At 37.4% G+C, this 14,423-nt stretch overlaps 1 protein-coding gene across 9 annotated transcripts in view; it reads left to right on the forward strand.

Annotated features, from left to right (window-relative positions):
- SEMA5B (semaphorin 5B) overlaps positions 1-14,423 on the forward strand; it is a 498,410-nt gene that overhangs the window by 403,471 nt on the left and 80,516 nt on the right. For all 9 annotated transcript variants that reach the window (XM_067473384.1, XM_067473381.1, XM_067473388.1 and 6 more), the window contains 2 exons: positions 103-310; positions 1,543-1,750. In XM_067473384.1, the coding sequence (XP_067329485.1) occupies positions 103-310; positions 1,543-1,750 (416 nt within the window). The remainder of the gene's footprint in view (positions 1-102; positions 311-1,542; positions 1,751-14,423) is intronic.

Genomic DNA, 14,423 nt, shown 5'->3' on the forward strand with positions numbered 1-14,423 from the left:
TCTCTAAAGTATATGTATGTTTATGTGTATATGTGCCCAGAGCTTAGCTCAAGAAAGATTGGTTAGCAATATTGACACTGATGTTTTGTTTTCCATTTCCAGTGTGGAATATTGAATGATGACAGCCCCAATGAAAACTTGACAGAAAGGATCTTGCAGGATGCCCAGCGCTTATTCCTGATGAATGATGTGGTGCAACCAGTGTCAGTGGATCCATACGTCACTCAGGACAACATCCGTTTTTCTAAGTTGGTGGTTGACATTGTTCAGGGCAAGGACACACTTTATCATGTGATGTATATTGGAACTGGTGAGTGATTGTTAACCTAGAACACTTCCATCATCTGTGAGTTTATTACTGACTAATCTGAACTCAAAAATAGAATGTTGTGTGAATTTACCTTGCATTTATTATTGGGGTAGAAACTGAGTGAACATTTGAAAGTAGGCCTCAACTGAAATTGTGTTATGAAGGAAAAAAAACCTGGATATGTTGACAGTGGTTCTCGGCCTTTGGCTCTTCAGATGTTTTGGAGAATCCCTAATCATTGACCATGTTGGTTGAAGCTTCTAGAAGTTGAAATTCAAAACATTTGGAGGACCAAAGAAGGTTCAAAATATTTACTCTGAGGTAATACTCCTTTGATCCTGCTGTCTTCTCTCGTTCTCTCCTTTATAAATAGAAGTAGTTATAATCTGAGAATAAGGGAAGGTATGTCCAGTAGTACCTAGGTGATGAGTTGATGGAAGCTGAATTTTCAGCCATCCAGAAGTACCTTCATTTTTCGTATTTCATACTCCCAATGCAACTTTCGCCACTTTCATTTCTATTTAGTTTCAATTGACAAATTCATTTTTATTTTTATTTTTTTAAATTGTCTATCAGAAACGACATTTGCAAAAACTTGTCAAATACTCATCTAATGTGAACTTAGCAAAACATAGTAAGCCAAACAATATAGTTATTGCTTCGAAGCAGGGATTCTTTTGTGAACATAAGGATTAAGAGATTTCAATGTAAGATCACTGTAGGATCTTCAGAAGTCAGCTGAAAGAAGAATAAAAAAGTAAATAACACCTAGAGTGTAGCTGGGTGGCTGTCATAACCTTTTGCTGGGTTATTAAACCAAAAACAAAGAAAACCTCTTTTGTGTGTAAAACAATGTTTTTACACATTAGTGTACATTTGTACCAAAAATATTGTTTTCCTGCATGAATACAATTTTTAACCAAATATCCTGACATTTTAAAAAAATGAAAATGCATATAAACACAGTATCTGAACCAGCAGTGAGGAGGCTCTTGAAATTCATCATTATTACATCCAGGAATGTAATGAGCAAAGATTTATATCCCGACACTTCATCCTTGATACAATTTTGGCATTTCAATACAATCATTTCTTCGGAGACCTTTTTATAGGACGAGGGAGAAAAAAGCAACCATGTAAATGGGATGTAGTTAATCTTTACTCTGTTGCTGGGTGATAAACTGAATCAACATCTTGGAGATTTACTTGCCTCTTGTTTCTTGTTCTGCTAGAGCATGGCACCATTTTGAAGGCACTTTCTACCACTAATAAGAGCCTGAGGAGTTGTTATTTAGAGGAAATGCAAATTCTTCCCGCCAGCCAAAAGGAGCCAATCCAGAGCCTCCAAATATTGCATAGTGACAGATCACTGTTTGTGGGTTTGAATAATGGAGTGCTAAAAATTCCTCTGGAGAGATGTTCAATGTACAGAACAGAAGGGTAAGAAAATTTATGACTCTGATATATTCTATGTCGGCTTAAAAGAAAAGCACCAGGGAAACATATTGCAGTCTGATTCATTTTAAAATACCTTTCTTCATCATTCAAAGAGAGGCAGAAGTCAGTAACATATAGAAATAGAATCGTGAAACAAGGGAATGGTTTTAGTGCAACTGTTTATACCACGTGTTCATTAACCCTGACTGGAAATTACGAAAAAATGGGCATCCATCCAACCCCTATTTCTTGCCAGTTGTGATATCCTAGTTGTTTTTATTTCCCCCTTTCCCTTCTTTCTTGCATATATGAAGGTCTGTCATTGATATTCTCACAATCCTTCTTCATGGTCTCTATGAATAACACAAATTGATTGTCCTGTGCCTGCGCCAAACATCTACAGAACCTTCTAGAATTCTAGAGATACACTTTTGGTGGCAACGCCACCTACTCTCCTAGTTGATATATATATATAGGTGGTTGCCATCAAACCCCCAGTTCCATGGCCATCAAAGTAGCAGCCAATGTCACTAGGAATGGCAGGACACATAGTGTATTTTCACAGATGCAACTCGAAGAAACACAATTACAGGCAGACAACCTGTCTCCTTATGTCCTCTCTCTTGATTATGTTACACATAGACCTAGTATGATGTCAGCATAGCTGAGCTTGGCACGATCAAGCTGCAGCAGGATATTGATTCACATGTTCACACTTCCCATTCCCCAATGCGAACATGAGGAGAAATGAAGAACTTGGGCTTCCATTTTTCCTTAAATCTTGTTTGACTCTTCAAATGAAATGATAAAATGTGTGCTTAACTATTGATCATTTCAAGCGTTTTGAAGAAACCATAGTTAATATTAACCGTAGTCTCTTGTTTTCTGGGTCATTCCCTCGAACGGAGTCCCTCGAGGTGAGAAGACCGGTATACAAAACTGCTAAATAAATAAATAAATTCCAGAAGATGGGAAAGTGTGGAAGCTCAAACTGTATGTCATGTAGATCTCCCTAAATTAGATGGGCAAAGCATAAGTCCTTTAAGATGTTGGACAGGTTTATTGTGATATTTCAATGTGATATCTGGTAGTCTCTTCTAAGCGTATAGCAGCAATTTCTGCTTTAGGTTCTCTTGTTTCCTATAAACTTTGAAATTGTCTGGATCTTTACTGACATTACTTGAGTAAATGAGTGATAAAAGCTCATGTAATCAGAATATGAAATGATGGCAGCAGGATTTTCTGTGGATTTGCTTCATAAGATGTTCATTTGTGGGTCTCCTCTGACTTTGATATATGTGCAAATCATGGTTTACACTTTTCATTTGCTAACATATAACGATTTTTGCACACCATACCACATTCAGATGCAATAACAAGCCATGACTGCCTGCTAAGTCAGGAGAGAGTTGGAGAAGTGATGAGGAGAAAGATGGCAGTGGGAATGTCTAAGCACCGTTTGTTTAAGTGTGGACATCTATAGGTATCCAGATTTTGGACTACAAATGCTACAGCTTTACCCATGTTGGCTAATCCAACATCTGGAGGTCAACAGTCTTCCTATTTCTAGCGTAATACCAAACTATGGCTTGGTGTTACATTTGAACTTAGCCTCTGTCTTAAGATGGAAATATGGTCCATGGTTAAACCTTTAGCAGTACAGCACCAACAAGACTGGATTCAGACCTTTAGAGACCATAAGCACTTCAAAGATTTTAGTGCCCCCATATCTAATTTAAAATATCAACAATAATAAAACAGTGTGATCATATTTTTTTAAAAAATAAACACAACTTACATGAAGTTGGAAAATTGTATTTATTTTTTATATATTTCCACTTCATTTATATTTTTATAAGTTTTTTTAAATTGTGGGAGCCCTTTTTTCCCTGAAATTTGTTTCAGCTGCACCATTTGGTCCTTGGGTAAATCCAGCAATGGGGAATTTCTATGGTGCTCCCTTCCCTTGAGCACCTGTTAGACTTCCTGCTTAATCCACCCCTAACTAGTGATATACATTTTGAACAGTATTATTCAGTAAGTTCAATTCTGAAAATATCTAGACAGTCATTTCACCATATGATATTGGGAGTAGAAAAAAGTGATAGTGCCGATTCCCAGTATAATGCATCTTAAAATACAGCATTTCAAAATATTGTCCAGAGTGTATATAGCTATGTTTAAATATGGAACATTATGCATGCTGCTCAAACTGGATTATAGGAGTTAAACCTACCTTAAATACAGGAAGACCAGGAAAAGACAAGATAGATTTGACAATCCCAGTGTGAAAAAAATATTTGTAGCTTCTCTTTAGATCTCTTGTTTTGTGCTTCTTCCTTGCTGGATTAAATACATATGAAATTCAGATGGTTAGGATATTCAGAAGAAAGCAGTTAACTGTTATTTGGAATATCACATCTATGTTGTCAAATATGTATTATAACTGCAACACTCTATAGAGGTTAACACATGTTTATCTATCTAGTGTATACATGTGATACACAGCCATGCTTATATTGCATGTATTGCACTTTTGAGTGTAAAAATTATGAATATTAATTCCGATTGTGTGAAATTATTCTAGAATGACTTGTTACTTTGGGATTTGTGCAGGGACAGAGAAGATAAACAATTGTTAAATGGGACACCAACAAGATATCTCAAGTCTTCAGCAGAGTTGTACTGTGGACAAAAATGTTTCAGCCAGTTACCTATATGTCCTTTGTAGTGCTGTATAAATAAAACATCTCAGTGAGTGTCTGCTGAGCTGTCTGTCTCCCCCGGCACCTGTCTGCCAGCATTTCCTTGGTCAGAGTTCTTCAGGTCAAAACAGCCATGCCAGTTTAGCCTCTACCATTTTTTAAGAAATTGCTTTTTGAAGCCAATCACTCATTTCTGCCACCTGGGAAAGTGCCACATTTATATTGTCAGAGCGAAGATGACAGAGGAAAACCTTTCGTTTCTTTCCAATTTTCATTCCTGAGTACAGTCTTGCTGTCCAGGAGCCCCGAGACAAAGGTTTGTGTGCCTTCAGTGACCTTGCCTTGGAGCACCTGCAGAAACATTGACAGGTTTTGAGTTTTCACAAGGCTTACAGATATAAGAATGTTGGGTGTGGGACATTCGGTGTTAACTGCTTCTGCAATGTATTTGAGTAGTGAAATTAGGGTGGCTTTGCATATGTTACTGAGAGACAGGGAATGAGAGGGAAGGGTCATCTCAAAATGCAGAAGAAAGATAGTACAGATGTATATATGTACTAGTTTATAAGCATAGGTCTAAATTTAGAAATGTACTACATAAGAAAGCTATGACCTGGGCTCTTACATTCTCCCTTCTTGTGGTTCTCTGCCTCTTTGACCAGTCCAGCTCAAAATGATGGCCCATGGAGTGGTGCCAGTTCACAAGGCATTCACTGCTAGCCCTTGGAGAGTGTCCAGGAAAGAAATGAACAATTTTAGCAAACTGGTACAATTGCTAGTTTTGCTACACCAGTCAGCTCAGGAAGCACTGCATTTAGACCAAACTGTCCTTGAAATAGAGTGTTGCCTCTATAAAATCAGACATGAGGTTACACTAAGTTAAATCTCACATTTATCATCCTGTGATTGAGTTCTTTTTTATTTCTTGTTCTTGGGTGGCTTGTTTCTTTGGGGTTTGTGTAGAGACAGAGAAGAGTAATATTTGAAAGAGGACACTGTCAAAATCAGTCTCGTTATTACTTTAAAGAAAAGTCCATAGTGTCTAATGGATAACCTGATTCATTTGAAATTGGATTTTTGTTGTCATTCCCCCACATTCTTCTTGTTGTATACCTTCAAGCATGACCAGCCTTCCACATCAACATGGCACATGTTCTAAAGCTGGGGTGTCCAAATTTTATAAATCAAGGGCCAGTTCACGGTCCTCAGCCTGTGGGAGGGTAGACTATAGTTTGAAAAACACATGAACACATTTCTATGCACACTGCATATGCCTTTTTGTAGTGCAAAAAAACCATTAAAGAACAATACAATATATAAAATGATGAACTATTTTAACCAATGTAAACATACCAGACTTTCAGTGGTAAGTGTGGGCCTGCTTTTGGCTGATGAGAGAGTCAAGTAGGATTGTTATTGTTGCGTTCCTTCAAGTCATTCCAGACAGTGATATATGGTGGAGTCTCCTTCTCCTTCACCCTGCTCACCAGATTTGAACCACAGACCTTTTGGTCAGCAGAAGTGGCATGGCCATCTTTTGGGATTGCTTTGATTGTGGAAGGGGGGGTTATAGTTGCTGCCTGTCTCTCCCCCTTTTTTCCAAAGGAAGAGCTGCAGTGAATACCAGCCTTTTTGGAAAATGTAAGGCGAGGACGTGGGATGAAGGCAGAGCAGAGAAGGAAGGTGGGGAAACCAGGCAGGCCCTTGACCTCTAGGGCCTGCCATGTAGCTGCAGTTGCGACGGCAGTGGCAGTAGCGAGCGCCTGTGGCAAGCAGGGCGAGAGAACAAGTATTAAAAATGAAATGCCATGTAAGTATCCACATTGCTAAGAAGGTTTGCTTCTACTGTAACAAATTCTTCTTAGTAAAATGTTGATGTTTCTTCTCCCAGAATTAATTTTAAAAAACCCAACTTGGTCTAAAAAGCAGTTTATCTGGACTCTTTATTGTGTGATTCTTTTTTACATTTGGGTGCCCAATGTCTTAAAATTCTCCACTTCCATTTCTAGGAAACTTAAACAGGCTAAGTTCATGTCTGTTTGATTTTTCATGAAATATTGTTGCCACCTGTCTAGATATTTTTCTCACTCCCAAATCTTAAACTTCCATTTGTTTCCTGGTCTTCTTCTCACATATTCTGGCTTATCAGAAGAATACCATTTTGTTGGATGAGTGAGGTGTCACTCTGCTGGGGCTTATAAGCCCTCCAAGGCTTCTTCTTCTTCTTCTTCTTCTTTTTTTTTTTTTTTGCATTTCTTTGCTCCTCTAGAAGAGATCCAAGAAAATTCCCTTTCTTAGAAGTCTCTAGTAGCGGGGATTTCACATTTTAAAGGGAACTCAGGATTTTTTTTTACCAGTTTAACATAAAAATTGTCACTTTTCCAAATAAAAGACAGCACGTTGGAGCATTTTCATTTTCAGTTTTCAATTTTTGGCAGTTTGTGTGGTCCTGGGAGAATCTAATCTCTACATGATACTATTAACGAAAATAATCACCAGCTTATGCATATGGGTTGGGTTTATTATCTTATTGATTCCACACAGTAGTGTGGCACAATGGGTTAAACCTTCGTGCTGGCAGGACTGCTGATCGAAAGGTCTGTGGATCAAATCTGATGAGCAGGGTGAGTTCCCATCTCTTGGCTCTAGCTTCCCATGTGGGGACATGAGAGAAGCCTCCCACAGGATGATAAAATATCCGGGCGTCCCCTGGGCAACATCCTTGCAGATGGCCAATTCTCTCACACCAGAAGCTGACACGAAAAAGTAGTGTTTAATACATAAACTAACCAATTTCATCCCATTGGTAATTGGATTTTTGCAGTGCTTTCCCCACATCCCTATTGTGTGCCTTCAAGTTATTTCTAACTTAGTGACACAAAGGCAACCATATCAAAGTTTTTTCTTGGCAAGATTTGTTTGGGAAGACGGTTGCCTTTGCTTTCCTCTAAGGCTCAGAGAGTGTGACTTGTTTAAGATCATCCAGTGAGTTTTGACAACTGAATCAGGATTCAAATCCTAGTCTCACATCCTAATATCCCATCCCTTTGACAGAGAATAGCAAGGGAGGAGTGGGAATTAAATGCCTTTTTTCTGTAGCAAAACATGCAAAGAAATCAAAGATAGCTTCTGAGTAGACAAAGATCCTATCTACTTAGATAAGCCATACCCAAATATAGCATTTGGAGGATATTATGTTGGAATACCATCAATGTCAACTGATTTTCTTATTTTTATATGGGTATTTTATACGAGGCCCCTCTGCAGCACACCTGTGCCATGCAATAGATTTGAATTGCATTCCCAATTCTGATGTCATCCAGTCCTGCTGTATGATATGTTAAGGCATGTTAAATGACTCCCAGATTCATACTGCATACCTGAGCTCCCACCCATGTTTGAGATCTATTTGGAATGTGTATGAGCTTTTCTGTAATACATAAAATAGAACTCAGTCCTAATTTATCATGCTTATTGCAATATATTAATTTTGGGGGTATGGTTGCACATAAATTTTCTTTTTTCTTCCTGATTAATTATGAGATAAAATTCAGAAAAATAATGTATCTTAAAATCCATAAATTTACCCAATGGTCTAAAACACAATAGGAAATATTTTTCATTAAAAACCAAACTAAAATGTGCAAGTTATGCAGAATCTTTCAGGAGGGGGAGGAATTGCTGTATTTTGTGCATGGGTTAATTAAATAAAATATTTTATTTAGATCAGGTCCCCTCTCCATGTTCCCTAGGTACAAAGGTGACAAGTTTCCCAACTAACTTTCTGTTGGTATCAGCACAGGATTGTATCAAGAAACATGTTTTAATTTCATCCTTTGCTTTCCACCTGGCACTTCTCCTGGGCAGTGATTTATAGCCTATTGTTGTTGAGTCTACATTTAATACGTGCCAATAAACTAGTGGCAGGAGGAAAATAGGATATTCTCCCCTTCCTTCCCTCTCTCTATTATTCTCTGCCTCTGTGTGTTCTCAACTTGCTTTTTGTGGAAATTCTATATTCAGCCCATTTAGATTTGTGTGTGTTTAATTATGGGGTTTGGAGGAAGCCTTCAGTCAGCAGGAGACTATGTGTCCTCCAGGCAGGAATACTGCAGCCCTGTTTGGGTTTTTTGGCTCTTCTCAGGTTAGGTATGGGTGCTTTACATGCTGGAGGCTGCTGGAAGTCATATCATTCAGGATTTTTGGATTCATTCCAGAAGGGTGTGGAAACATATCAGATAAGAGAGAGAAATTGATTGTAATATTGATTAAACTTAAGTGTTCTCACATTTTCAGCAGATGTTCGGCTCCAGGACAGGTTTGAAACTCTCAGAATAAAGCAGACACCTCTTCCGACATTTTATCCTTCAGGGGTTTGTGCTCCTTTTGCTCTGTTGAATCTTCCAGTGGATCTCTGTGATTTGTACTGTGACTCATTAATTGCAGATTATGTCTAGTCCTAGTATAATGTATATTTCTGCTGATCTCATTTACCTTGACTTGTTTCCAGAGCAAATGTATGGTGTGATTTTGTTCTGAAAGTTGTGTTTCCAGCATATAGTGTTCTTCCCCTCAATGATAGGCTTCAGAATTTGTAGACTAAATTGTTAGTAAACATAACTTGCTAGGTTATGGTCTTGCCCACCCTAGATATTATGATCAGCTTCCCTTTGGATAGCGAGTCCACACTGCTAAATTCTTCAATCTGTTCCTTATATATTGATCCATTATGATGAGATTAAAAGGCACAGATATTTCTGTAAAGATCCAACAGCCATCTCCAATCATAACCCAGAATATTAAGACAGATAATCCACAATATCTGCTTTGAACAGAGCTGTCTGAGTCCACACTGCCATATAATCCAATTCATTGTGGATTTTATACAACTGTGTGGAAGGGGGCTGAGAGCTGAAGGCCTCACTAAAGCTGAAGGCCTCACCTACACTGCCATATAAAATCCAGATTATCTGCTTTGAGCTGGACTATATCACAGTGTAGACTCCTATAATCCAGTTCAAAGCAAATATTGCCCTTCTTTCTCTGTCGGCCCTTCTACATTGCCATTTAACCCAGATTATCCAATCAGATAATCTACATTATCTGCTTTGAGCTGGGCTATATGAGGCAGGATCTACACTACAATATAAAATCTCTATTATTTACTGTATTTGTATACCGCCTTTATGACATAACTTGTAGCAAAAAAGACAGAGGAAGAACTCATTAATGTTAGATTGCTAGATTCAAGAATACCAGAGTCCTGAGACCAAAGTAGGGCTGTTGGTGATTGGGAGTTCTTTGGTGTTTCTCATTCAAAAGGTTGCCATAAGTCAGAGCAAAATTTACAGCAAACAGTAATGACCAACTAATGGACAAAAGCAGAGTTACCCTTCTATAATGCAAACTATTGTAAACGAGATACCTCGGTAGGGCTGTCCAAGCTGTATTCTTGGACATTTCAGAAATGAAGAGCTGATTGGATGTCCAACAGAGATACACAGTTCTGCACTTAAAGGCTGTGTGCGCATTGCATCTTTATATGAAAATATGACAGAGGACTTACTATATATAATATATATATATAGAGAGAGAGTCATTTGACAGAAAATCAACCAAAACATCTGGGTTGATTTATACATAGGAATAAGCTGATTTGGAAAATGGCAGCGGCAGGCCTCTTTGACATTTCTCCACCTTGACAGGGAGAGCACTACTGCTTCTTTTCAGTTTCCCTAGGTTGGAGTGAGGTCTTATAGTAGAGTCTTGCTCATCCAACATTCTGTATTATACAACACAGTTTGCCTCCTGCCCAGATCCACAACTGTTTCAATACATTGTGATGTTTTGGTACTAAATTCGTAAATACAATAATTACGACATAATCTTACCATGTATTGAACTGCTTTTTCTGTCAATTTGTTGTAAAACATGATATTTGGGTGCTTAATTTCTAAAATCGCAACGTAATTTGACGTTAATAGGTTTTTCCTTAATCCTTCCTTATTATCCACCATTTTCACTTATCCAACATTCTCCTGGCCCATTTATGTTGGATAAGCAAGACTCTACTGTACTTTCCAGTCTTTACAGCACCTCTCCTGAGTCATTGTATATCCAAAGTATATCAAATATAAATTATATAGTGCCATGCTTGTAAAGTGTGAGCATGATGTATGCTTGTGCAAAGTTCTTGGGATACTACAGCAATTATAGGCTGATATGGTCATCCTTTTCAGTAGATGATTCTTACAATATGTTCTATAGTATATGCTTTACTTTAAATAACTTAAAGGCCCTGATTGGCATATTTGACGCACAATTTGTCAACACAGCTGAAGACAATCAGGTTAGGAATGAAGTTATGTGGTGATTCATTCTGAAGCAGAAACCAATATGTTTTGCAGACTGTAAACTTGAACTTTACATCTGATCCCTTGGTCAGTACGCTAAAAGTAGCTTCTTTCTCCACCTCCCCATTTTATACAAAATATAAAATTGGTATTTCTCTCAGTAGATTTGATTCTAATAGGCTTGTCATCTGTTTTAAATGAAGTGGGAAATTCAGAAATGAGAAATGTACACAAAACAGTTTTTTTTTTCAAAATTTTCAGTCAAATGGAAGGTACCATTTTGCATCGCTAGAAACTTGAGACAAGTAGTATTTTGTCTTGGTACTCTGCACATTTATAAGGCTTGTAATTGATTTTTAAGAAGACAGGTTGACCATAACCCATGCATACAATTTAAAGGTGTCCAACTGAAAAATATGCAAAATTTCTGCTTGACTGACTAAATGCAATTTACAAAAAACAACTACAAAATTATATTTAAAATGGATGTATGTTTACATTTTTCAAAATACAGAAAAATGTTTTGAGTTTCCTTGTGAAAAGTAAAACAAAGTTTTTTTTAACTTGATAACACCAAAAACAGGACAACTAAGTGCAGCTTCCAAACCTATGGGATATCTTGTACTTTAACTCTATCTGCTAATTTTTTGTCACACAGAATTTATGTTTATTCACAAATGATTCAGTATAATATATTCCGTAAAGCAACATTACGTTTTAAATGTTACATAATAAACACGACATATGAAATCTCCAATAGTAAACCAAGAAACACAGTTTGTGAAAAATTACTGAGACAGCATCATCCAATTTGCTTTCAAACTAAAAAAACAAACAAACAAACAACCCCCCCTCCCAAAAAAAAAATGAGGTGAGAGCATATAGCCTCCAAGCTTCTTGATAGGTTAATGTTTCCGTGCAGAATTGATTAGTTTACCATAGTTATCTCCATTTTCTTTCTTCTGGAATCATTTTTATTTTTTTATTCTGGGAAATGAAAAATTGTATCAGTGTTTATGCCTGCTGTAGTTGTCCTGAAAACAGACATTTCATACGTATTTTATCAACACATTCTCAACTGAAAGATAAACAAGCAACCAATAAAAACAAAAACAAAAACAGTGGAAAGGTGGCAAAGGCATCATTTTCATATTGAACATTTTCTTCCCAGTTGTTTTTCTCCTGTGATAAAAATGTGTTTTATATCTTATGCCTATATATGGAAAAGCCAATAGATGTCTCATTTTGAACAGCTTCTTCTCCCACCTCTTATGCAATTTTCTGTTCATATTAGAAACCTTATATAGCTGCTTAATTTATAATGGTATGTGTGGTGGGTTATCTATTTGCCTCCTGTATTACTCTGGGGGTATTAATATGTTATTTGTTTATCGGATTTGTGTCCCCTTGTTTACTGTGAATGGCCTCCAGCCTGCTTCCATGAGTGATGCCAGTTATTCCTGTTAATTGATAACTTGATCTCATTAAAGTTTTGCTTATCTGGTTTCTTTTTTGTTCTGTTTTTAAGTGCTGTTTTTAATTGTATGGATATTTTATTGTTTCACACTGCCCTGTGGGCTCTTTTTAAAGCTGAAAGATGGTATAGAGTTGTGATATAATTAACACTTAAAATAATTAACTAATAAAAACAATACAAATGTGGTCTCAGAACGGCAGTACAACCATAGAGAGAAAATCGGGAGTCCAGCCAATGAAAGCAAAATCTAAAACCACCCAAAAGCCTTGATATATTGTTGAAAGCTCTAGATAAGCAGATGGACTTTGCTTGGCTCCATTTTTAGTGACTTGTAGGTGCCAGATAACAATGTCCAACCGAATAATTCCAAGCAGCAAAAGGTACTCACAAATTTCTTGATATTACAAAGTGCAATGAGAAGAAGATCTGATGAATATTTCAGATCAAAAACAATATCATGTCAAAAAATGCTGTTGTTTTTGAACACCTGTCGTAATCAATTTAGTTACATTAGATGTAAGTCTAGTAATTTTAGTCAAAAATTGATCCAAAAAACCTGGATCAATTTATACACAGGTTAACTATTATTGTAAATGAACTCTCCACCTCTCTGAATAGAGTGGTGAAAGATGAAGACTTAGGTCGTTCTGAGAGGACCTAAAAGGTGCTCCAACCTCCTCTACTTTCTTCATCTCAGCACCACTTATGGTTTTGTTTTTGAATGCCCAGGTAGGGAAATGATAGTGGCAGCCAAGACGGCTCACTCCCTGAGGTAATACCAGTATTTTTCACTCCACAGAACAACTCTTGACTTATATATTGGTAATATGAAAATTCATAATTTTGGCCCCAAAACCTGCACTTTACTTTACGTGAAGTCAACTTATACAGAAATATATACAATATATTTCCATCTATAATTCTCTGTAATTATCCTAAGTTATGGTTTTCCTCAGGGGAATTCAGGGACTGGAAATAAACCAATCGCCCATTTTGATCAAAGATGACATGAAAGATAAACAGAGACATCTATGGCTCCGTCTACACTGCCATATAATGCAGTTTGAAATTGCAATATATGGCAGTGTAGATGGGGCCTCAGTTTTCCCTCTTGCCAAAATTTGTGCTAGCCCTCTGAGGCTGCCTTAGTGAATCGTATCTTTTGCTCCGCTAGCTGTGAATTGTCATCAAGGAAGGTAGCCTCTAGAGCAGAGGAATCAGTGGCCCACTGGCTGGAACTGTCCTGCAAGGTCACATACTTCCTCAGCTGCCCCACACATTCTTATGAGGCACTTAGGCATTCTCTGTTGGATTCAGTTGTCTCTATTCATTTCTGAAAGCAGCTGAATTAATCTTGGTCAGCACTGATTTGGTTTCACTTTGGCTCACCATTTCCTCCACCTTTCGGCAGGGCGGTGGTGCTCAACGTACAGGCATCACACTTCTTTAGGTGATCCACGGTGAAACTATGAGGCTGAAAGTTGGATGTGGAGCTCCTTTTGGCTCTTGCTGCACCATCCTTAAGCCTCAGTTCTGCCCACTGCTGGCATATCAGTCCTGGAAAGGTACCCATGTGAGAATGTTGTTCTTGAGCTGTAAAAAGTTTCCCAATCCTTCTCTTAAGGAATTTAAAATTAATTTCAAGGTGTGCCAGTAAAGATGTTTTAAGGGTACATCTAAAAATGTCAAGTGTGACAGAAAAAAATGTGTTTGCACTTTCACACACACTCATTAGGGAACCATGATATGCTATAGTTCTCTCTTGAGTGTCCTTCAATGACAAATCCTCATTTATTCTGCATAATGTGGCCCTAAATTTCCCCTCCCACTATACAATTCAGTTTTATATGTCTCATAGTATTTGCATGAATATTTTTTCTCAATTATTTTGTAACTTTAAGAGAAAAGTTAGACTCTTTAATGTTGTCACTTTCTACAGTAATAAATAAGATTATAAGAAACTGTCTCCTAAGCAATACTTCAAGGTTAAAGCTGAGATCTATTCGTAATGGGTGGTGTCTGGCCATAGCCCAGGAGCAGCATCACTGTTGATTGCTCAGATACTGTTATAAACAAATCAGATGTGAAGCAGAAGAGGAAGCATGCCACATATCATTCTTTTCCCCAAAATAAAATACATT

Source organism: Anolis sagrei, chromosome 1 (assembly GCF_037176765.1).
Source record: "Anolis sagrei isolate rAnoSag1 chromosome 1, rAnoSag1.mat, whole genome shotgun sequence".
Classification (NCBI taxonomy): Eukaryota; Metazoa; Chordata; class Lepidosauria; order Squamata; family Dactyloidae; genus Anolis; species Anolis sagrei.